This window comes from Coenobita brevimanus, chromosome 69 (genome assembly GCF_032717465.1).
Source record: "Coenobita brevimanus isolate Jiangsu-jjx chromosome 69, ASM3271746v2, whole genome shotgun sequence".
Taxonomy (NCBI): Eukaryota; Metazoa; Arthropoda; class Malacostraca; order Decapoda; family Coenobitidae; genus Coenobita; species Coenobita brevimanus.
This window is the reverse complement of record NC_137022.1, coordinates 2,051,277-2,077,917: the sequence shown is the minus strand read 5'-3', so window position 1 is coordinate 2,077,917 and position 26,641 is coordinate 2,051,277. Positions and strand designations below refer to the sequence as shown.

The window sequence follows — 26,641 nt, the reverse complement described above, 5'->3', positions numbered from 1 at the left end:
ATCTTTATATGTTCTGACCTTGTGGTAGTAGTTAGGATCTGCTCCCTGAGAAAGGAGTTTGAGCGATGTTTCCAGGTTTGAGGTACGGACGCTGGAGTGCAGTTGGCGGCTGAGGTCTGCATCAGTGCTGGTGGGGTCATCGCGTGACGGCCGGTAAACATACGCCAACATCTGGTGCTTTGCTCGTATAAAGTCTGCCTTGGTGGGACTGCAACAAAATATTGTATCAACAATATTATCATCATCATCATATCTTCTTTTTCTCACCAATGAGTGGAGTAAGATATGGTTCAGAAAGCAGGGGAAAAAAAGAAAAAATGGAGAATATTCATTGCCTGACCAGTGAAATGAGCCAGATAAATTCCACAAGTACAGTATATCTATTTATCATCCAATCATTCTCTGCTTCATCAGGAGTGTAGGGACCTGGGGCTGGGCTAATTAGTCCAGGAATTTAAGGCAGCAGCATCTGCATAAGTATCATTATGAGAGCAATAAAACCCAAACCATTCCATGGAAGGAAACCTCTCGGGGCCCATCCAGTTGGAGAACCTTAACCTACTAATCCATCACTTACATATATTGAACCATCTGTCTTTAAATCTGGGAGATACTTCAGAAATGGTGGGCTACCAATAACCTTCATTAACCTGTTCAGTCCCAGGTGTCCTTTAAGTTGCATAAAATAATCTTTTCGGTTGCCACAATATAAAGATAAAATATATCCTTTGGTTGAGAGAGTTATAATGACTCTGAAATTACCTTATCCTTTGGTTGAGAGAGTTATAATGACTCTGAAATTACCTTATCCTTTGGTTGAGAGAGTTATAATGACTCTGAAATTACCTCATCACTAAAATGAAATCAGGATGAAGCTGCTATATGCTAACAATATTCCCCCTCCTATTTTTTTTTTACTTGATAACTTGTACTACCCATTCTGTGTTCTGCAACACAAATATTCTTTCATCACATGACAATGTGAAATGAATTTCAAAATAAAGAGTTGTCACACAAAGAAAATAATAAATTATGGCTATTTAATTTACAACATCAGCAGTGCTAAAGACAAAATACAGTCAAGAGGTGGTACTGACTTACACAGGCGGCAGCAGTCTGATTATACAAAGATCCCTGACAAAGAGTCATTAAGCACCAGGAGTGGAGCAGATGCAGCATCCACCCAGGTGCCAAACCTCTTTTTATGTCCCTGCACCCTGCTGTGGGAAAGGACCCTGATCTGACCCTGGTAAAGTGCTGTCTACAAAGGGGTTGCTTGATCCTATATGGTGTATGTACTGGACTACACTGTGCCTGTTGGAACAGAAAACCCCACAGAAGCAGTTGTTTGCCTGTGGTTGCCAGTTTGCTCAGCCAGACAGACCAGGATTTAACAAAACAACAACAAAGATCCCTCAACTCCCTCCTTGTCCTATACAAGGACAGGGAACTACAGAAAAGCAACTTCACCCAGTAGTCCAATGGATTCACATTTAGATGAGCCTGGAGCCACAACAAGAACCCAAAGAAGAACATGAACAACCCGTGAGTACACATGACTGATATGCATGCATACACACCACCAGGCTCAGTCAAACCTCCCACACTCATGATCAGTCAACCAATTAATTCCCATAAGTTTTTATTTCTTTTATTCTGGCCAATGAACAAATGGTTACACCATGCTGGGCACAACTTTAAAAAAACTCTACTACTGAACCCTTCCAGTCTAAAAAATTTCTTCAAAGCTGAGTATATCATCTGTATATAAAAAGAATAAAACAGAAAAGACATACCTGAGCTGAAGGGGTTTTGCTTGCAGGACAATTGCATAAAAGATCTCACAGTAAACACACTTCAGATGCCAACAGTCCATTAGCAAAAAAGTGTGCCATATAATTTTCCCAACCTACCATTCTGTCCTTACTACTGCAGACAATAACAAACCACAATTCATCCACCTTTACTTTACATATATCTTTGTCCTTCTGCAGCTTCTTTTTCAAAGTTCAGGTCAAGAGAGGAGGGGGGGAGGGCGAGGGGCAATTTCAGGCCAAGTTACTCCATTCAGTCTGAGATATCTTTTACATTTTCCCTTTACCACTACCAGATGGCTTTATTCAACATATAGTGCCGTATAAGTCTTGTACTGAAGTGGTTCACGAGGGCAACATTTAATCCCTGCAGCTGAAAAGTCTCTCCTATACTATACAAAGTCATCTGAAGGTAGTGATACTAAATTGGAAAACATAATCATAGCAAAGGTGTCAATGTGAATACGGAATTGCAAAAAGCTTTACATAGTAAAAACACTCCACACCTTACCACACAAGAAGCACTGGATGGGGTGGATCATTCCTCCTGTAAGAAAGTGGTGTTCCTTAGCCCTTTGGATGAGTTGGCCTTCAGGACCCAGAAAACAGAAGCCTGTCCATATTAGGAGTGTGCAACCTGGCCATTATCATATATACATACATAACTACATGCATGTATAACAAACACAAAATGTATACGTACTGAACAGGGTCTTTGGGATTTGGCTTGCGTCTGCCGGTCTTGGCAACACTGGGATCGAGAAGGGTGTGTTCCCAAATGTTGTTGGCACCACTGCTGTACAGGGTGTGCACCATCTGACAACAAAAAATTAACATCATTAACTCTCACAGGAATATAACTGTTGTTAATTGAAACAGAATAGTAGTTGCTTCAATCAACACTAAGAGACAATATTAACTCTCTCACGAATGACTGACTGACTTCAGATAAATCATATTATCTGCTATTAGCTGAACTAGAATTTCAGAGTTGTCCCAACCAAGAGAGGGTTAATGGTAACGGTGAACTTTTTCACTTACAGGACTCTATCTATAGCCCGACGCCCTAATCCTGCAAAGGGTGGCCGCAGACAAAATGCCTCAAAGTCGCTCTGTCACCCATCATTTGACTACCCTGCCCCCAATTCACCCCCCCTCCCTCATATACCTCTCAACTCCATCCCTCCACCTCATCCTCAGTCTACCCCTCCCTCTCCCTCCCTTCACCTCACCTACATACACCCTCTTAGTCAGTCTTTCATTCTCCATTCTCTCCACATGTCCAAACCACCTTAGTGTATTTCTCCTAATCTTCTCAACCACATCCTAATCCACCCCACAACGTTCCTTCACTTCTTCATTCGTCAACCTGTCCCTCCATGTCACTCCACACGCTCCTCTCAAGTAACTCATTTCCACTGCTCTCACTCTTGACTTGTTCTCCTCTTGCAAGGTCCACGCCTCGCTTCCATACGTCAGGGTAGGGATCACAATACTATCATGCGGTGGCTTCTTAACTTCCATACTCACCTCCCTATTTCTCATCACTGCTTTGCACGTTTCTTATTCTTCCACATAAATAAAATCATGTGGTGTAAAACACCTAGAGATGTTGCAATCATGAAAGGGTTAACTACAGCAACACCAAAACTGCACTTCAAAATTGGCAGGGTATGTACGGATCTAATACAGTACTTGCATTAAGGCACATATTCACAGAGAAAGAACTATAAAACTTTTATAGCATTTTCACCACCATCATCACCCAAATCTGTTCTCCCACCTAAGGATGAGGTGAGCTAAGATCTAGAAAATAAGGAAAGAAAGCATATGAGGGACAACTATCACCTGCATGCCCAATGAAATGGGCCAAACACTCATTTACACATCATTCCAGTCCACAGACTCTTGGCTCTACCTCGCAGGCCCTACCAGCTGTACATATTGTTAAGTAATTTTCTTTACAGATACATTTCACAAGTCACATACACCTGCCACTCAGTCAAAAACATAAATCACAGCAATACCAAAATTGCATTTATATTGGCAGGGATTTGTTGTTGTTGTTGTTGCTTTTACTCTTGGCTGTCTGGCTGTGCAGACCCGTTAACCATAGGCAAGCTACCACCCCTGCAAGGCCATCTCGTGCAGTGACTAATGGTCCCTTGCAGCAAACAGTGCCTTGCCACAGCAAGGAACAAGGAAAATCGTCCAGGTTTGGTTCCCAAATGGACGCCGCATCTGCGTCTCTCCACACACAACAGGGCACCATAGCAGGCTCATCACCCCATGAACTGCTTATACAATTACCGCCCAGCACTGTAAATGCTTTGTTGGGTTGCAGGAAAACATCAGGTTTGTCATTCTAAGTACAGCCACCTGAAGTGCAAAGATGTGTAATAAGGAGTGACAGGAAGGATGGGAGAAACTGAAATGAGGACGAATGACAGAAAAAAAATGGTAAAGGTGAAGGAAGTTGACAGCACTTCATCAAGTGAGTGGATGATGGTCCCTACCACCTACTATCTCCAGGGAATGTGTGGATCAACTGCTTACAGGAAACCAGGCCCTAAGGGAGGGAAGATAAAAGGTAACAGCCAATCTCAACTTGACCATTTCAAGAAGTATATTCTATAGGGGGTTTTAGGCTAGGATACCATAAATCATTATATATAATGGATGATTACTAGCTTGCTCCCCTAGGTGATATTACATGATACATACATAATAACAGCAATAATAATAATAATAATAATAATAATAATAATAATAATAACAATAATAATAATAATATTAATAATAAATCACAAGACCTTTTGGAGACTGAACCTATGCATAGCCATCACTTCAGCTGGGATGTTCTAACCCCTGGACTACAAGAGATTCACAGCATTTACATATCATGAAGTCACTGAATCCACAGTGAGACATGATAACAACGAAATGGAAAATGTAAGTGCATTTAAGTAGCTGGGTAGTGTGATGAATATGGATGGAAGTTTAGAGGATGAAGTGCTGACAGAGTACACCAAGGAAGAAAGGTTGCTGGTTCACTGAAAGCAGTGATAAGAAACAGGGAGGTGAGCATAGGAAAAAAAAAAAAAAAAAAAAACTGCTGCACGGCAGCATTGTGACCTCCACTCTAACAATGGAGGTGAAGCATGGCCCTTGTTAGAAGGACACAAGTCAAGAGTGAGGGCAGTGGAAATCAAGTATTTGAGAGAAGCATGTCGAGTTACATGGAGAGACAGACTGACACATGAGGAAGTGAAGAAGCACTGTGGTGTGGATATGGATGTGAAAGAAAGCATTAGGAGAAATACATTGTGGAGAGGATGGAGAGTGAGAGACTAACTAGGCAAGTGTATGTGAGTGAGGTGGATGGGGAAAAGAGGGAGGGGGAGACCAAGGATGAGATTGAGGGATGGAGTAGAGAGGTATATGAGAGGAGGATGTAAGCTGGGGGGAGGGCAGCGAAATGGCAGGGGACAGGGCGACATGGATGCGTGTTGTTTGAGGCCACTCCTTATGGGATTAAAGCTTCTGGCTATAGATGGATAAACATATTATGAAGAAGGTGGTAGGTGGTGGTGACCATCATATATTTGATACATTTCTTTACCTTTACCATTCTTTTCCTGTCTCTTCTTATTTCTCCCATCTTTCCTGTAATTATTTATTACTCTTCTTTCAATTCTGGTGGCTCTACACTGAGTGACAGGCCTAATAGCTTCCCAAAATATTTACGATGCAGGGTGGTAACCATACAACCAAATAATGGGGTGATGTGGAGACTACCATGGAGTCCCTGATAACTGAGTGGAGATGCAAATTCGGTATGCATCCAGGAACCAAACCTTCACACACTTCCCTGTGCCTCACTGTGGCAAGGTGCTGTCTACTGCAAAGGAAAATCACTTCGCTACACGGGATGACCCTGCTGGGGCAGTTGCTTGCCTGCGGTTGTTGGTTCTGCTCAGTCAGACAGACCATGGTTACTCAACAATAACAACATATCTTGAATATGTGATTTTCTCACTGGTATAGAGGGCCTTTTAATACGTCTTCCTTTACTCTTATCATATTTTATTTAGTAGGCCACAGCACTCTTGTATATTATTTACCAATGTCTTTTTTTTTTACGTGGAGTTATCACTAACTCCTTCAATCTGATAATATTTTAGAAAATTCTGTTATTGCTGTCTCCAAATGACTATCCTTATCAGAACAGTATGGCACTTGAGGAGTTATATACAACCTTCATGAAAACATTAACACCCAAAAATCTTCCCTTCATGAATATAATCAGATGGAGGTAGCAAGGATAATTTTAAAAAAATAATAATAATAATAAAAAAATATATAATTGGACTGACCAAGTTAATACCCATCCATTTATCTAATTTCCCGTATATCAACATACCTTGCTCCTGGAGGGGCTGGCCACAAACTAATCTACATTTATACATCCATAACCCATAATAAGGTCATACTGTACTGCATACAGTGTGGATGGAACACTACACAATGCTGTACAAGTTCTTGGGGTTGATGGACATCTGTGTAAAGGTTTTTATATTAACCCCTTCAATCCCCCACCATCTTTCATTTTAATGTGGCTACCATCAGATTTTATTCAGCTTAAGGAAGACAAATTTTGATGAATGGATTAGTGAAGGCCATATCTAGCCTCTCCTGTTTGAACGGGGCCTCTAAATCCAATCAGGATTATCTAGAGATATATGATATCATCAGCGTGAAGCAGTTAAATGGACTTTAATCATTCCTGGTACAGAATACCGTGTGCTATTCATGGCTGGGATATTCATCATAATATCCAACAATCCTGGCTTGGTTCTGCTCTATTTCAGCTAATCTCTATGCTGTACAAAAACAATCATACAGGCATCACACACACCTTTGTCTTACTCCAAAACTGGAGCTGAACTACTCATTCAAACATTCATCTACAACCATAAATACTTTTAACAGCACTCAGTTTTCTTCCCACACAAAACACACAAACACCTTCCACGACCTCTGCCACACACCATGGCATATGTTTTTTCCAGACCCATAAAAGCCAAAAATAACTTGCAGAACTTCAAACATGCCTTCTCCATTACTGTGTCTTGCTTACTTTTATCTGCGCTGTACATCCCTTACCACAGTTCAGTTTTACCACTCACCAAACATTTTGACACACGCAGTACCTTCATTAACCTTCATATTCCATTATACTCTATATTAATTATAAACTCTGACATCTAAATCCTCACACTAACCAAGGATAAAAAAAAATCAAGCCAAAGTTTGACAACATTTCCCTGCTGGCTATGACACTGCAAGGTGTTATGCAAAATATCAAAGCACACAACAAAAGTGTTGCTATGAAGGGAAGAAAACTCTAATGGTTGGGTGGGATGAGATACTACGAACGAAAGACGGAGGGATGGAGTGGAGAGATATATGCGAGAGGGTGATGTGAGTTTGAGGAAGGGCAGCCAAATGGAAGAGGACTGGGCAACAAGGAGAAGATATGTTTGTAGCCACTCCTTACGGGATTAAGTTGTCTGACTATAAATATGTAAAACAAACTGCTGGCAGGGGAAAGTTTATGAACTCTTGCTCATGACAGTCCCTGTACCTGAAATATTTTTAGTTCCAGTGACAATGAAATATAGCAGAGGATAACTTACAGCATGTTGTATAGGATTCCATGTTCCTTTCTTGAGTGATTTAACTTGTGAGATGTGGCGACCCAGGGACCTGTGGACACTACAACACTCGTCACAGATCAGTATTCCTCTGTTGATGGAGGCCCACCCAGGTTCTGGAAACCAATACCAAAAGTTGAAATTTCAGTAAACACAATTTATTAATCTTCCACAAGACACACTGCCTGACATATAAAAACACACCTGCTAAATACACCAGTCCCAAGCAAGACAGCCCTAGAATGTATTCATCACAGACAGTGGGCATTAGCACCTAAGTGGTGACCAGTAAATTATGTGGCACACAGAAGGACCACTGGATCTTAGGCAGTGTACCATTAAGAATATATATTCAAAGCTGGACACACAAGAAAAATTAAAAATTAAAAAATAAAAAAGTGGACAGTGACTATCATCTCTGTGACACTACAATGGAGTGTGGTGGGGTCAAAACCTGGCTGCTGACCTTCCACAACGCTCCTAGGCAGAAGACTCGAACTCGGCTACATTTACACAGATAAGTCCAGCCTGAAACTGCTGTACTGTACAAAATATCTCCTGCACAAAATGAAAATATATTCCCTGGGATAAAGATCACGCACATGTTCCGTGTGTTATGGGAGTAACTAAAAGGTTCTGCTGGAAAGCTAATTACTAGCCCTGAAAAATAATACAGTAAATAAATAAATGGGGGGGAGGGTGGTTATGAATCAGAGAGACAAACAGTCAACAACCAAGGACAGGTCAAAGGACTATATGTAGCTAGTGACTCAGCATGCTGGGAGTGCAAATGATAAAATAATGGAGAGAGAGGCTGTAACAGTGCTTGAAGATGCAAAGTGGATATACTGTACTGTACAGTACCATATGCACAAGATAATTAAGACCAAACGGAAGGGAAAATGTGTTAAACTGGTATAGTCGCAGTGCGTGGCTCTGAAGTTATTATTGTTCCTTGGCAACCTACCATTCAAAAGTGCATCAGATTTCGTATATACTGTAATATGAGACGCATGTGATTCGTGTATAATATGTTCATGTACCAGTATAATAATATTCGTGTATAATAATATGACTCATGTATTATATGATACAAAATCGGGTGCACTCTTGAATGACAGGTTGCCAGGGTTTGATAATGACAACCTCAGAGTCGTGCGCCACGACTATATTACTGTACGTATAGGGCCTATGTCCTCGGGTGAATGAAGTTGAGACTACTGTACAAGGGAGAGTGTAGGTGTTAATGTAAGAGATAGAAGGAGAATAAATGGGAGTATGGATTATATAAATCAAGGAATATACAGGTAAGAATGAAAGTGGGACTGTAAACATGGGTAACTGTATACGGGACATAAGTGTTCCAACTGAAGATCAAGTGACTAGACTGAATGCAAAATTTTAGGAGGATGCAAATGTATGTTTTGAAAGTCTGACAGAGGCTGAAGTGTGTTTCTGACTGGAGATACAAGTGAGGTTGTTGGTTTGTAGAGTGTACCCACTTGGGGGAATGGTAATGGTAGTGCCTTGGTGGACATCTGAAGCTGGATAATATGCAAAACCATGAAGATAAATCCCCCATAAGTATACCTGGGGTGGTGAGAAGGGAAGGGGAACTGATTAAGCATAAGGCAAGGCTGACTGTGGGCATGTGGATGACCAAATGAGGAAATCAGTGTTTGGTACTAGAGTCAAATGGGGATTGATAGTGGGTTGTTGAGCCCATTAAGTAGCAGTACAGTATTAGACGATACACAAACAAAAGTTATGGGTAAACAGATGTAGAGTGGGGCAAGAGGAAGCAGATTTTGCAAATAAAGTTGCAAAAAGGGATAAATAGTTAAATAAAGGATGGACGAGCAGAAGTGACTGGGCAAATGTTACAGTGCAGCTTGAGAAAGCAGATGGTGTGAGTAAGGTATTCAAAGAAGTAATGTATGCAGCATGTGAGGTGGTTTGTAAACCTGTGGGGTTAGGAGGAGTAAGGTGGTAGAGAAAAGTGAAGCCAGCTGTTGAAAAGAAGACATAGTGAATGGATGGGAAATAGCAGGAATCAGGGATGTGGAGAGACAATTGTATGCTAGGGAGAGTAAAGGTTTGTGAAAGTAAAAATAAAAAGTAGTAGATGATATGTTTAGAAGAAGTCCAAGTGTCAAATGAAGGCTATGTATGAAACTATTTTAGAAAAAGGCCAAGGTATTATGAAAGAGTGATTAGGGAGGTACAGTAGCAAAAGGAGAAAGTGAACAAATGGAAAAAGCATTTTGCTCAGCTGTTGGGTACCTTATAGAAAATGGTAGTGATATATAAGTGGTTGGGGAATGGCTGGGACAAGAGGGACATGGAAGGGAGGAAATGATCAGAAGGACAAGCATATGAGACCCTGACGAAAGTTAACATGTGGTGTGCCATTTCCCCCACGCAAGTGGGAGCATGTGATCTGCCTCATGAGTGGGATTTTTAACCCAAGGACTGTGACAGGGGGACTGAAAAACTGGCTCTGCAGAGCAGTAACTGAACAAAATTAGCTGTCACTGCAGAACTACTTCACATGTACATATCGTCTTTGAAATGGTACAATATTACATATTGGCTTGTCACTCAATGTAAAGCCACCTGTAACGGAAAGAAAAGCATTAAGTAGTGACAGGAAAGATGGGAGAAATAGGAAAAGAGGAGGGCAGGCACAGAAAAAGAATGATAAAGGCTAAGGAAGAAGTAGACAGCATCCACTCACGATGTAATGCTGTCTACTTCTTCCTTAGCCTTTATCATTCTTTTTCTGTGCCTGCCCTCCTCTTTTCCTATTTCTCCCATCTTTCCTATCACTACTTAATGCTATTCTTTCCGTTACAGGTGGCTTTACATCGAGTGACAAGCCAAATGGTTTCCTGTAAGCCAAGAAACCATTTACAACGCTGGGTAGTAACCATATAACCAAACCATACGTGCTCCCTACATGTCAAGTGGGTTGGTGAAGAGTTAGTGCCCCTCCCTGTAAAACGAAAAACTCAGAGTCAAATGGCCACCCCATACGGGATTATGGCGTCTGGCAATAGATAGATAGACAGATTGACCTACCCACAGTTTTTTTTTTTTCCTCAACTCATAATACTTACAGGGGTACTGTGGTCAGAAATTTTCCAACTGGCAGGAATTACACAAGCAGGATTCACTTCAGTCAAAGCCTCAGTGAGTTGCCAGTTAGTCCAATGAGCCACAACTCAAGCATTACATGCTACTACTTTTGCTAATTTACAGTATTTAATCCTTCCCTCTTCCCTTAGCCAATGCCAGCCTTGTATTTGATCGTTTCACCAAAAACTGCTATTTTCAAGATGGATTTGAGACTTCCTCAGGAGATAAGGCTATAGTAAATGGATCAAGAAGTGCATGAATTTTGTTCATAGTACCGGTATCTATTGCTACTTTGCTTCTGGGCTCAACCTATGGTGTGGAGATGAGAGATGACAGAAAGCCTAATATCCCATAAAAGCTGTGTGAAGCTGCTCCCTTGAGATGCTTTGTACTGTACTTAAAAAAAAAAAAAAAAACTCATACTAGGTAAGTTGAATGTCCCCCGAGTTGACTCAAGTGGGTTAAGTTGGGTAGCATGCCACAGGTTAATAATGCACCATAAAGTGTCCTTAATAAGAGACGATAGGCTGAGACGACTGCCTGTGCTGTTGTTTGCTGACAATACCATGACAATGAATGCGAGTTGTGATGCTCAGAGAATGAGTCTGGAAGCATGTGTAAGAATCAAACCTGAAAACATGTAGTAAAGGGCAAATTTATAGTTTTTGAGAAGAATGATGTATGGGATACATAATAAGGATGAATGGTCAAAGAATGAAGAATGTCAATGCCTTCAAATATCTTGGTAGTGTGAAGGGAGTTTAAAGGATGAAGTGCAAGCAGTGTACAGCAAGGAACGAGGGTTACAGACACACTGATTGTAGTGTTAAGGTATATTGTATAAAGGTGAGTGTAAAAGAAAAGAAGTCACTGCATGACGGCCTTGTGATAAGCCTAGGCTACTACTATATGGGCATGAAGCTTGGGCTCTACTTGATGGATGCAAATCAACAGAAAGAGCAGTGGAAATGAATGGAGTGTAGGGAGTTACACGGCATGACAGACTGACAGACAAACGATAGAGTTCAAGAGCACTGTGGTGTTGATGTAGGCAAGCTGGAAACAGGAGTACAGCATCCTAAGATGGTCTGGCCATGTGGATGTGAGTGAGGTGGAGGGGGAGAGGGGGAATGAAGATGCAATGGAGGCACAGAGATGAGAGGTACCATATACAGTATACTGTACATGAAGGTGGCATGAGATGGAGGGAGGGTAGCCTGGTACCTGATGACAGTGATGTGGAAGTGTTCTTTTTTCTTTTTATGCAAAGAAGAATACCAGAAGTTACCATTCATCCATTCATCAGCCGGTCCTATGTTGCCCCACGAGGAGCGTAGGAGACCGGGGCTAGGCAGTTGGTCCTGACATATAAGATGAGAGTGACCAGCCTCACTCATCCCTGAGCAGCATTACATGAGCAATAAACCCCAACAACCCCTTGGATACAAACCTGCACCGGCTCAATCCGACTGGAGCGCAATAATTACTCACTAAACCACCAGGCGCCAAAATTTGGTTATATGGTTACCACCTAGCATAGTAAATGGTTTCCTGGTGTACAGGAAACCATTTGGCTTGTCACTCAGTGTAGAGTCACCCACAGGCAGAAGAAAGAAGGAAAGAAAGCCAGAAGAGGGAGTGTAAAAGTCACCCGTAGGCAGAAGAAAGAGGAAAGAAAGAAGGAAAGAAAGGCAGAAGAGGAAGGATGGAGGAAAGGAAAGTGCAGACACCCAAAGCAGCACTACATCGAATGTGTGGACGGTGAGCGTCCCCACTTACCACAATAAAATCACTCCAATATTACACAGGCAGTGCTCATTATGAGTAAAGGATGTGTTCTCAAATATCAAACTGTCCAAACAACTGGTCCTGTGAACAGAGTTTAACAGACCATAGGTAGCAATGAACCTTCAGCACCGGTAGGTAATTTTTCAGCAGTTTTCAGAGTAGAAATGTACATAACAAAAATACAGCAATAATGCAGACCGCCTGTATTTGTACTGAAATGATCCTACCCTCCCATCCCAACTGCCAGACAGAGGCTTGCTTCCTTATGGTCTGGGTGTAATAATTTTGTGGTGTTATATCAGTCTTTCACCCGAGTAACACTGACTGAAATTAACGGGTTCATCACTTGGTTTAGGCCTAGGCAGTTTTAAGCAAATTCTCTTCCATACACATGTTGCAAATGTACTTTTCAGTATCATACTTAGTAAATAAGGAGTGAAGTGGGGTTGTAAAACCTGAAGCTCTATCCGTTACCACATCACCAAGTCTGGGTTGAGTTAGGTTGGCTTGGGTTGAGTTGGGCTGGGTTAGGTTAGGGTAAACTATGTTAGCTTATTTCAACAAAAGTGCAATAAAGAACACTGAGGAACTGGACAACCTCCCCAAATTCCTAATTTACTAGGTAGGTAGAAAAGCACTTATGACAGATGCTTTCAGAGGAGAAAGTACTTAGTAGGCTTAGGTGCAGTAATGAGCATACTGTATTAATTTCAGTGTTCACTGGCTGAGTGTGATTCCAAAAATTTTCCAGTTTTCTTTTTGCTTCAAAGGTTTGGACAATGTTGCTTACGTTTAAACTACTGCCTATCCATTTCAGCACTAAGAGTTTTATTCTATAATTTTTAGGCTACAGATGGATTAACTTTTGTAAAGATCTGGTAAGCAACTTCAAAAACAAAACTTTTTATTATAATATATTAATCACCTGTCATTACATTCTCATGAAATCTGCTGATCACTGACTGCACTAGTAATGCCAGCACCAATAAAGCAATGAAAAAAATTTATCAGCTTTCTGAAGAACGCCTAACATTACTATGGCAGTTTTTATTTTGTGAGTTCAATGAAATACACAGGATCATTACTCTGAACTCTGTATACATTTATGGTACATATGCTTAACAAAACCGGTACTGAAGAAGAGTCCAGTATAGGAAAGCGTGGTGTGAAGGCATGCAGTAGGCAGGTATCAGAGAACAGGTAAAGCGACAGAGGCTGCTGAAGACAAATGTACACCACGGGCAAAAAGTTGTGTTGGAGTAAGAGGTGTTACCTGGCGCCCCACAGTCTGCACACACATCCTGCGAGGTCCTGGGTTTGTTCCTCGCCCCTCCCCCTACACGAGACATCTTGTTAAAAGCCGCATCATACTCAGCCACGCCCAGCACACTCACAACCCGCCGTAAACACTCCTTATCTGAAGAAATTTCTCAGCCTCTCTCAACCACTGTTTTCATTCTCGTTCTGACATGGACTCCTTTCAGTCTTCCAAAAACCCTATATAAATCTATACAATAATCATGGACAAACTTACGCTAAAAAGTAATGGGTCTTGACCATACTCTGGTTGATATTATACCGAAACATATGTTCAAGTGACTTATATGCTTTATTTTATTTTCATTACAAAATTATTGGAACTGGGGATGGGATTCTCACTCTTGCTTCAACTTTGCCTTCTTTGAGGGTCGGTGCTAATGACATTAATTCAAGTATGACCAGATGAAAGTTTTTTCCATCTCACAAAATGTCACTGTATGACAACGAAGTTGCAAAACGTATATTGGGTATTCATTCACCAAGAAGGGATTATACTGCTGACGCGAAAGTCGCATCAACACCACTTCATCACTGATAATCAAAGTAAGTTTTAGAAAAGCAAACAAGGAAAGATTATAACAACAAAAGGCAGCTCTTCCAACAACTACAACTCAATCTTATCAGAACGACGAAACACTGGTTCTGACTGAGCAGATGCATGTAAGACGTGAGCAGGGGCATAGTAAATATTTTAGAAATGGGGAGGGGGGGGAGGACCAAATGAATTAAGGGTTAACCCATGGAAAACACTATTGGACCTGAGAATATTTTCTCAGAAATCTGAGTTGGCCAAAGACTATGAGGGGTGGCCAGTGCCACGCGCTCCGCTGGAGGGGTCAGTCATGCTGTGATGGCAGGTTCCACCTCCGCTTGAGGACACCGTAGTCCAGAAACAGCCACCCCATCCAGTAAACTGGTTGATGACGTTGTTCCAGTGGGGGAAATGCGGGAAAGTTTCTTGAAACGCGTAACTTATTAGGCTATAACGTCAAGGACTCTATGCTACAGAAGGAATCACTGGTAATATTGGCAGAAGAGTTTGAAGTAAATGATAGGTCATTTTATATTCGAACGGGGCGACGCTATCACAGCTGGGCACTTCGGACTACGGAGGACGCCGTTAATCCCACCATGTTAGTGTTGTGAAGGTCACTGCACTTCATGTAGTGCAACAAATAGCTTCTACGACTGTAACACTGGGCTACTTCGTTCATCGTCCTCTTTTCAGTCAAGGTAGGGACAGTGAGTGGATCCAGGTACTTATTTTATTATGCCCATATCACATTCCGAGGTAATGAACTTTCAGCATGGGAAACAGCCGCAGCCGCCAGCCGTGGCACATGCTTGGAAACCCAACTGGAGTTACAGGGATTATCTTTCAGACCCTCAACGTTTATAATTCATCTCACACCGTGGATGCTGGGTCATTGCTAGTGAAAACTTAGTTTGAAAATAAAAAAAGATTACAGTATTGGGAAAAAGCTTTTGACTCATGAACATTTTGGAGCTAGGCGGCTGCGCTGTGGGTTTCCTTTGGTAGGCCTACTTACTGTCTCAGCCAATAAGCAGCGTTTGATATTTTCTTATTTTTAAACAGCTGGGCCGACATCGTGATATGTGAACATAGACATGAAAGTTGTGAGAACAGACGTGACACCTGCCTGTAGTCTGCCAACCAAACATGGGAAAATAAAATATATGGAAGAATTGGCTCAGTGGTTTAGCATCAAGCTCGTAATCGGGGGATTGCGAGTTCGAGCCTCGCCCGGGACTGCCGTGCCGGGAGTGGTAGCGCGCTCCTGTAACCTAGCGGGGCTATAATTATGATCCAATACAGGGTCTAGCTCGGGGGAATGCCATTTTTCCCATATGGAAGAATTACTTGAACCAATGGTTCCCAACCTGGGGGCCCTTGGGAGGGTCATAATACATTTTTCAGGGGCCATGGGTTAATTTGAAGTGTCTTGAATCGCTGAATTTCCTTATAATTATCCTGCAGCAAAATTTTTTTAGGAATAATTTTTCCGTCAACGTTCTAGTTGAGAGCATACAAAATCTCCTGGAACTTAAGTGAATGATCTGCAAAAGGAGATCTTCAAATGGGTTTTGTTTGAAAAAAAGGTTGCTGCTTTGCTATCAGGAAATTTGTTATCCAGGCGCTTCTGAAGTCTCACTGAAATAACAAGGGGAGACCACAGAGGCGCGACAAGAGACCAAGCAAGAAGGGCATACGTTCCCAACCACCATGCACCCCTCTTCCCCTCAGCGGAATCCACGGGAGGTACGTCATCCTGCTGCATTACCCTCTACTTGGACCAGTGCTCACCAAGATCGGGGCAGGATCAACAGACTCCCCAAGTAGGACCGTGACGACGCCCACTGTGCTCATCGGGGAAAGGACGCCCACCATGCTCCTTTCACCTACAGCCCTAAGCAGGACCGCGATGATGCCTACCGTGTTTGCTGGGGAGGGAATGCCCACCGTGATTCCCTCATCTGCAACCCCCACCAGGAGCAGGACCAAGGCAACACCCACCGTGCTTGCCGGGGAGAGGACACCCACCATGCTTCTCTCACCTGTAGTCCCAGGGTCTAGCAGAACCGCGATGGCACCCACCGTGCCTACTGGGGAGGGAATACCCACCGTGCTTCCCTCGTCTACTAACCCTGCAGCACCCACAGAGGGTCACGCCCCTTGCTTGCCTCACTCCTCCAGAGGCTGAGCGGGACACCTCTCCCGCTCTCCCCGCACCACAGGGGGCAGTACCGGCTCCCCAGTGGAGTCGCTGCTGGAAGGGGTCTGGAGTGGGCCTATAGTGAGTCTAGGGGTACGCTCACTACAACCAGCATCCCTACTTCACCAGTTGCTGTCGGACTTCTGGAGAAGAAGCTGCAGCCCCTGTCTGATTCCTGACGAAGGCGAGACCACAGACACCAGTCACCGAGGGACACCCCCAGGACTCCCAGCCAAGACCTCCACAGACCAGCCAGCAAGCCATCCTCCACCAAGGGTAGGCGCAAGGCAGCGTGCCTACTCGACCTGTTAGGCCCCAGTCCCAGGAACCGACGCACCTACAGAGGCCCCTCCAGTGAAAAGCCTCCCTCTATGCCGCCCAGCAGCCCCTCACCTGATGATCCGGCATACAATAGTGGTCCTGCGGCCCTTCAGGAAGCGTACACCTGACGGGACCCCTCCCCCGCCTGGGCGTCACCTGTATTTATCCTATCAGTCCTAGTCTCAGACTCCAGTCCCTGTATCTCCCATAATGTGTGTAATCTATCACATTGTATTGTGCCAAACCACTGTACTCTTTATGTGTAATATACATGTAAGACCAATTAGCCTGTGTTTTAGTACTCTTTATGTGTAATGTACATGTAAGACCAATTAGCCTGTGTTTTAGTACTCTTTATGTGTCATATACATGTAAGACCAATTAGCCTGTGTTTTTGAGCCCTGTTCTTCTGGTTGCATGCTCTGGACCCGATCTTGGAGAGAACCCAATATCAGACCGTCATACTCAGAGGGCAAGAAGTTGATCTCTGAGTATGTGGCATAACATTCATGTACAGGATGCACTGCTTTCTGAGATGCTGAACATGAAGCTTCCACTGTGACTTCAGCACTGGCTTCAAGGCATGTAAAGGCTTTGTAGAGCATGGGTACATTTAATGAAACGTGCATCAGCTGTGATAAGACTGGACACCAAAAGGATGACGGCTACAAGAAGAGAGATCAACAAAAAGATGACGGAATCAGAATCAAGATGGCAGGGTTTTGGGCATGTGGACAACAGAGACACCCGGACAGCTGAAAAAAGGGTAGGTGAGGGCACTCACCATCAGCTCACTCGATGTAATGCTGCTCTCGGGTGTCTGCCCTTTCCTGTCCATCCTTCTTTCCTTCCATCCTCTTCTGTCTTTCTTTCCTTCATTCTTTCCTCATCCTTCTACCTACGGGTGACTTTACACTCACTCTTCTGTCTTTCTTTCCTTCATTCTTTCCTCTTCCTTCTGCCTGTGGGTGACTGTACATTGAGTGACAAGCCAAATGGTTTCCTGTACACCGGGAAACCATTTACTATGCTGGGTGGTAACCATACAACTAAATTTGGGCACCTGGTGGTTTAGTGGGGAATTATGGCGCTTCAATCGGATTGAGCCAGTGAAGGGTCATATCCATGGGATGGTTGGAGTTTATTGTTCACGTAATGCCACTCAGCGATGAGTGAGGCTGGTCGCTCTCATCTTAAATGTCAGGACCAACTTGCCTAGCCCCAGGCTCCTAGACTCCTTATGGGGCAATGTAGGATTGGATGATGAATGATGAATGAAATGGAAGACCCAACAAGAGAAGACAGAGCAGGCCCCTCAGGAGGGAAACTAAGGGTGGCTGGAGCAATGGGGCAGCAGCCAACCTATGCCAAGAGAGCTCCACATGTGTCCTTGTGCAAGGGAGCTACCGGTACTTCTGCCAGTTATCAGAAAGATGGTGAGACTGAAGTAGTAGCCTGCCCAATGGTCGCCGACACTGGATCAGAGAAGACTTTGGTGCGGCTGGATGTGGTGAGTCATCAGCAGCTTCCAGAAACTTTACAGTGGTTGTGTTGATTCACAGGCCACTGTGCTGAGCTTAGGGGGCCAGTGGATGTCAGGATACAACTGGAAAGGAAGGAAGAGACCCTGGCTGTGTGTTGCCAGCATTGTGGACCACAGCATCTTCGGTTTGGACTGCGTGGTGTCCTGTCGCTGCCTGTTTGACTTCCATTCAATGCTAATGTGGCTAAGAGGGAGGATTGTTACGCTGATGGCCGTGGAGTATGGAAGTCTACTAGTGACAACAAGATGGACTACATTTATCCCCCGAGTCAGAGATGCTGCTGCCTTACACGATCTATGACATGCTGCACATTGCCCTGGGATTGGTGGAGCACAAGAGCCATGGCATGACAGAAGAGGGAGTGGTAGCAGGCAGGACCTTAGTTAACCCAATGGCGGATGCACCGATTGCCTTAGTCAACTTTTCACTTGGTCCTAGTAAAAGATACATCGGGGCACAGTTATGGGGATGTGCCAAGAAGTTGATCAGGAGCCATTAAGCAATGTATACAAGAGGAGTATGGTTAAGCCCCAGGAAGAACTACCTGACCACTTTGCCAGGAGTACCCAGTGTCTGGAGAAGCCACAGATGGAGGAGCTGAAGAGGCTCTTGCTGAGGCACACAACAGACTCTTTGCAAGGCGAGGCAAGAATTCAGTGTGAATACCTTACTAAAATAAAACTATTGGCCTCTTGTTTCTGATGTTTACCATTTGTCACATCAATCCCTGAGACATCAAACCTCTGGGCTTTGACAGTAAAAATACTGTATACCACTCATCTTTAATATTTCTTCACAAAATTTATGTGAACCTGAAACTAGTTGTATGGATGTCAAAGAGAAATTATTTGTCAGTATTACAATTGCCCAACCTTCAAGAGCTGAAAAGCATATCGGTATTTTACTTTGTAGGTGGAAAATACTCTTAAAAAGGAAAACCTTCTTTATCAGTAGGTGATGGGGGATTGATAATTAATTTTGGTATCTAGTTTTATCACAGCAACAACAAAAGTTCTGGGGAATAGTAACAAGTAAATACTGCACAACACAAATAAATCCTTTAATGTTAAACTCTTATGGGGGCTGTGGAGAGGAATTGGGGCATAAGAGGGTCTAAAGCTGGACTATTGTAGTCCACATCATTTAAGTCTTAGGAGACCACCCTACATCTCTGATAGTGTCTGAATGACAGAAATCTTCAGCCTCCTTTGATCACTGGAAGATTGCTTGATTTAAAAATTCAGCATCGTGCAAACTCTGGCCTTCTCAAAACCAAAATAAAAGCATCTTTCTGTTTAACTATACCATTCATCACAGGAAAGAAATACATACATTAAGATAAAAATATGTATTACAACTGAAATACATGACCAAAAAATACCTACAATGTATTTTACAGGCATTTAACTGAAAACATAATTCTATTATTCTATGCTAAATGGAATCGGCAACCAATCATTGTGCTTTTCATAGGAACTGGAAGCTATACAGCCACATTATGAAAAAGAAAATTAAAGCTTCATAACATTCAGTATTTTCAATCTTCTGCCAGATCTATCAGTATGCACCTCACCATGTCCCAAGCACAGCAGAGTCTCCCAGATAGAACACCCAGAATTCCTAGGCTGACTTTGGTATGCATAAAACATACATTACAAAGGGCAAGGCAAACCCCTAATAAATACTGGTCATTTATGTCATTGTGACTGTTACCATGACCAGCTTGCATCTCACATTATAGAGTGCATTCACCAACCACTGAGATCAGACAGGTTCTATCTTCATCACATGCTTCAGAAATAATAATCAAAATCTGGGGGTATACCTTGCCCTTTTGTGATTTGATTTTTAAGCATACAATCATAAGTTTTATAAGGACAGTACCATTCAGTCTGTCCAACAGCCCTGTACACCCAAAATACCACCTTCAAATTTGAAAGTCACTGCCATGATGCTAAAAAGTGTGATTGGTACAGAATATTTCCATGTTACATTTATAACCAGCCATCCACCTTTGTGTCTGCAGCAAAGTTTGGCACCACAAATACCATTAATTAAAGTAAATAAATAATTGAATAATTATAATAATACTAGTAATAATAATAATAATAATGCATACTTGTTCATCACCAACCTGATCCCTTTTTAACCAAAGAATGGGTGATGTAGGGAAAAAAAAGAAGCAATAACAACACTACATTAATAAGAATCTTGGTACTTGTACACTACCAGTACAAAATAAATTCAGACAAAAAAAAAAAAAAAATTATTACATTTCAATACAGGTATAGGCTATTCTGTTCAGCAAATCAAATTTGAAGTTACTCAAAACGGACTGGCTATCCCTGGTTTGCTTAGTGTTTACTTCTGGGCTGAAATTTCTACTGCATATCCACCCACCTGTATTAATGGTTCTGTCTGACATTATCTTGGCCCTTCCTTACTTTATGCTTGTCCTGCCCTTATCTAAATATCCCATCTCCCCCCTCCCCTTCTATATCCAATTAACTTTCCTCCCTGCACTATCCTACCTCATTATCTTCCCTCCCTGCACTATCCTACCTCATTATCTTCCCTCCCTGCTGTAACCCATCTTACTATCTTCCCTCCATGTTCTCATCTATTTGACCATAGCCGTCTTTACACTGTCGAATCTTGACTATCTGTTTTTCTTCTACACTTACGGTAATCCCATGGCTTCCCCTCTTTCCCTCCCCCCTCCTTACCACCCCTTTCTCTTCCCTACTACCCTGCTGTATAAAAATGTATGTGTTCCCTCCCTGTTCATGCCTGAAGAGGATACATACTGGGGCAATACTCATTTAATTCCCCAATAAACATGTGGATACAAAACTTCCAATGTTCCTTACTTGTCCCAGCCTTATCCTGATGCTCTATAATCTGCCCCTACCCTACCTTTTCACAATCTTATTCTGCCCCTGATTCACCACTGCAATGCCCTGTTTTAAGAAATCAAGAACATGGCTTTTATCTTTGAAAATAACATTGTATCATCGACTTACCTTTGGTTGGTCAATGTTTTCATATTACAATGTATTTTGAAAATCTTTTAACCACAATGATGTTCATAACAGCATATTTTAATGTTCTATTTTATTCCAACATTATACTAACACTGTACATGTAGTGCAATATCCTATCCATACCCTATCTCTTCAGAGTCCTATCCTGGTCCTCCCCTACCCCATCACTGTCCTTCCTCACCTGCAGTCCTCTATTTCATCTCAGTCCATCCTCCTGCATATACAGCGTGGTTTATAAATTATACTCCACCAACTCCTGGTGCAGGAGTGGGACATCTATGCATGCTGATGTAGCCAGTGACAGGTTACTTTGCCTTATTATATACAGTATGTACCAATGATTGGCTTGTGTATGTATTTATTTTAGGGAAGACATTGGTAACTTGACTGAGCCATCCCTACAGCACAAAATTCTCTGCATGGGCGGTACAGTGTATGGCCCAGCCTCTATTGTATCTCTACCCATCATTCCATCCTGTGTGTGGTGAGCCAGTCAGCACAAACATAAACAACCGTTCTGTAAAGCACCAACAGGGAACAAATAAAGACCTAACAATGTGAAGAACTATTCAAAAGGAAGAATTACACCCAAAAATGTCGTATCTTCTCAATAAACATTTCCCTGCCTCAGCTGACTCATTCCACAGACCCAACATGCATTCTGATTTTCACATTACTCATTTCCAGTGTATTCTCTGTCAGCAATACAACAAATTCAATGATGTGTCTAGATTTTACAAAGCAGAAGAATTAAACTCACACTGTGATACATTGTTTATATCTATATGTGGGTATATTTCTTCCAAGACCAATGATGTAATGACAGGGGAGAGTTACACACTGATTTACAACATAAGCTCAAGTACAGGCGGGTCCTGTTATATGAATGGGATGTGTTATAGGACTGCTCTGACATTGGATACTCATATATCAAGGGGAAAAAAAAAATCACGAAACTAATATAACGGAGTACACGATGCACAGGAAAAATAGGGTTGGGTTAACTGACCGTGCTCGTATCGCCAACTCTGAGTCTGGACTGCCCATTTGTTTTTCATCAGCTTCTTGTATAGTGAATGCACATATAACGGGACCTGCCTGTATTAACTGCTGTATGTATTATTTATGTATTACATTCTCAATTTATCACATAACAAAATGAACATGCGCTCTATATAAACAGAAATAAAAGTACAGTAATAACATTTACGTTTTTTTAGGGTTAAAAAAAATTAAGTGCATAACTCATCTAAGATTAACATAGAACTACAATAAAATACTGTAATCTACACTGACATATATAAACACAAAACATTAAGTTACAGTGTTAAAAAACTATAAATGTTTCAACCAGCTTCAGTAAATTTATCTCCACTGGATGTATGATGACCTTCAGAGATTCAAAAACTCACAGCATTTCACATCCCAACTGTTCATGATAATCACAGCACACAATTGTATCATTTCAAAACAAGTACATCATCACTCGTAAAAAGTAGCCAAATGAGCTGTATGGTGCATGTACGGTATATGGAGATGCAATGGAGTTACATACACCACTCCTTTCCCCCTACATCACAAGCCATCACATGATGCCTCATACACAAACACACACAATCTTCAATGCTCAGTCTCAACTACTGTATTAACTCGCATACATTACTGGATGCATAGAATTTAGATAAGTGTGTTTGGGCATGGAGAGGTGGATAAAACACTGCCATCCATACTGGAAAAAAAAAAAAAAAAAAAAAAAAAAAAAAAAGCCTGGTCCAAATCCCAACTAGGGCGCTTTGGAAGAACTTACCAGACATTAAACCCCTTCACTTTGATAATACTGTACTACCTTATTTTATTCTTACTACAGAACCACCAGACAACTTTATTCTGCTGAGGGGCGACTTTCCCTACTGAAGGGGATAGAAGTTTCTGTTAGCCCTTCGTTACAAGAAGTCTTCCTTGAATGCAGCAGTATGAGTTCTTGTTGTTGCTTATCCCTGGTCTGTTTGGCTGAGCAAACCTGTCAACCACAGGTAAGCAACTGGTATTGTGGGGTTATCCTACGGGTACTGTGCAGTACTGTACAGATGCTGTGCAGGAATCCAGCAGCCCCTTGTGGTAGACAGCACCTCACCAGGGTCAGACCAGGATCCTTCCCACAGTGAGGTGCACAGTAACATGAGGAGCTTTGGCTTCTTGGTGAATAACACAGCTGCTTTGCTGCTGTACAGCACCATAGGTAGGTTCCTCGTCAGCTTTGTAGTAAGAGTAAAATAAATAAAACAAACTCATTCGTACTCAAGGTTTTACGTTGCATGCAGAGCAACTTCAAGCAATTTTAAAAATGCAGAGCTCGCAAAAGTAACAGCTTCATTAACTATAAGTGACTAATCTTATGAATGGGATGACTCAAGTATTCAATTTTAGCTGATGTAAGATTATTCCGTCCAGCTGAGAGTGAGTCACGAGAGCCTGAGTGTTAACTGTGAAGGTATACATGGGAGAAACAAGGATGGAAGGAAGGACATCACTCAGATGGTGGTGTTACTCTCACTCCCACAGCCTTGCGTAAAAAAATAAAAAATAAATAAAAACTAGGTCCCTCTAATGCAAATTCAAGCTCTAAATATGTAAATGCTTCTACCATGCTTCTCTGCTGGCAATGGATTAAGGCTGGAACCATGAAGCTCTACAAGGCATTTCAAGAGGAGTTTCAGCATATTTGTTTATGGACAAAGTTGACACGGCATACCTGTGGCCTCTGTCCTGTTTCAAATAAAATAATCAGTGACATGGATATACAGTAAGTCCTTTATATATATAAGGGATGTAGTCCTAAATATCAAGACTTTTTTCATACCACAGGTGCTAGAAATTGTGGGAACTGGAGGTGGTAGCAGTAGTAGTTGCAATCCAGGCCCATCTGAACATGAACCCAGTGAACTGCAGGCTGATGGTGCTCTTCCGCAGTCCATCGTCCAACTCTCAGGGGACAAGGAGAGGACTGAGTAGGTCTACCACCTGGTCATATTGGTGTTACCACATGAAGGTGTCCCTCTCCAGAACAGGGGGAAACTGAGTCTGGTAAATCAGCTTTACAGGTAGCAATGGAATTTTATGTGGATGTCCTTTTATAGTATAATGTGGACTTAACTGCAAAAAAGGGACACAAAAAAAACAACTTACAACAAGGACTTACTGTAATTCATACTGATATGGTTGTAAAAATGGCGGCAAAGGCAGATATTTTGCAGTGTCTCCCTTTGTGACTATTTTTACCTGTGTATCAAATCTAGCAAACTTGCACTGCCATAATGAACAGCACATATACTATATAATGCTTCCACTGTTCATACACACTTGATTGACCTCATCAGGCATGGTAGTCTTTTCTAACGTCTTTTTATCTATCCCACAAGGAATGGCCGTTTGACTTTGAGTTACTTGTTTTACGGGAAGGAGTGCTAACCCTCTGCCATCCCACTTGTTGATGTGTGGAGAACACATAGGGGTTGGTTTTATGGTTACCACCCAGCGTTGTAAAAGGTTTCCTGGCCTACAGGAAACCATTAGGCTTGTCACTCAATGTGATGCCACCTGAGTGACAACAATGGTTTTCTGTAAGCCAGGAAACCTTTTACTATGCTGGGTGGTAACCATATAACCAACCCATATGTATTCCCTATGTCAACAAATGGGTTGACAGAGGGTTAGTCAACATTTAGATATAAAAGACTGCATGCTTTGCAAATCCCATCCTTAATGCAGCATGAATATTTGACACAGTGTCAAAGTACCTGAAGAGGTCAATCAGTATTACAGAATATCTTTGATGCAAGTTATGTAGTGTCACAAAATTAAGGTTTATGTAAATGAAGGTAAAACTGATATGTCAAACATGATCATACACATAATAGGTATACATCATCCCTCAGGCTCTGATAATAATACTGATAGTGATATGCAATGAACTAGCTTAAGCTGATTTATCATTTACTAACTTAAGTTAAAAACATGACAGTTGTGGCGTCCAAGTAAACATGATAGACAACCTAATTATCATGTGTACAGGGTGATGATGATGATGATGATGATGATGAAGATGATGATGATGATGATAAGGTGTGGTTCTTAAATGACAATAAACACAGTACTCTGAGGATACTCCCCCTGCAACAGCACCAATCAACTACCACACCTTTACAATATAATATACCAACACAGTACAGTACATTTACATCACTTACATCTATATAATAGGGTTGTGTGCCACAGTTTGAGTCTACCCTCTAACTCTGGCCCCAAGTGAGGGAAGTCACATCCAGGGTCTCACACCAAATGAAGACCTGTTGATTAGTATTATGCTGAATGGTCAAAGCTTCACTATAATAAGTGAATGAACAGTCTGCTGTGATATTATTCCCTGTACAGTCTAATAGTGGCAGTCGCAGCTGTAACCCCAGTTTCACCTGAAATGTAAAGCCGTTGGACTGCAGGCAGAAACTGCCCTCCTCCTCCCATTCACCATCTTCCTTTCAGGGGACAGGATGTTTGTATAGCTGGGGAGCTCCACTGCCCAGTTATATCAAAGTCACCACATCAGTGACCCCTCTCCAGCACCATGCAGCTATTTTATATATATATATATATATATATATATATATATATATATATATATATATAAAACTTCAAACTACCAGAAACAGGCTTACAGGTATGTCCATTGTGAGACCCTAGCTACAACCTCCATTCACTCCTAGGAGGGGGTAGAGGGTGAGCAGTTACTATGGCCCACCAGTGTACCTGTTTCTGCACACAACCTTGCCATCACAAACTATCCCACGACATCTTGATGACTTCCGCATAAATTTCCACTCCTTCAAGAGAATAAAATATAAATATCTGCATTACTGTACTGTACTCTGCACATAAGTTACTGTATGTCCATGTACATTTCAATCATTAACGGAAAATATAACTTTTGAAATCTACAATGTACTGCATATATCGTACTACTACAGAAGAGTACAGTACCTCACAGCAGTAAGAGACTACATTAATATCCTACATGTATTTAGGGGCATATTCTTACTGGTTTTGGAGGTTTTTTACCAATTCTTCCATATTAATTACTTCCATTCTGTATTTTATTAGTCTCCTGTAAGTTATTCAAGTCTTGTTTTATATCAATACAGACTGTGTGAATATCATACGAGAGAA

The 26,641-nt window shown here is 41.9% G+C and overlaps 1 protein-coding gene across 1 annotated transcript in view; it reads right to left on the bottom strand.

Moving 5' to 3' along the window:
• LOC145406035 (uncharacterized) overlaps positions 1-13,897 on the bottom strand; it is a 168,897-nt gene extending 155,000 nt beyond the window's left edge. Inside the window, exons 1-4 of the mRNA XM_080277222.1 lie at positions 13,731-13,897; positions 7,514-7,647; positions 2,518-2,630; positions 19-208 (exon numbers count right to left, since the gene is read on the bottom strand). Of these exons, the coding sequence (XP_080133348.1) occupies positions 19-208; positions 2,518-2,630; positions 7,514-7,647; positions 13,731-13,806 (513 nt within the window). The 5' untranslated portion in view covers positions 13,807-13,897. The remainder of the gene's footprint in view (positions 1-18; positions 209-2,517; positions 2,631-7,513; positions 7,648-13,730) is intronic.
• Positions 13,898-26,641: the final 12,744 nt, after the last annotated feature.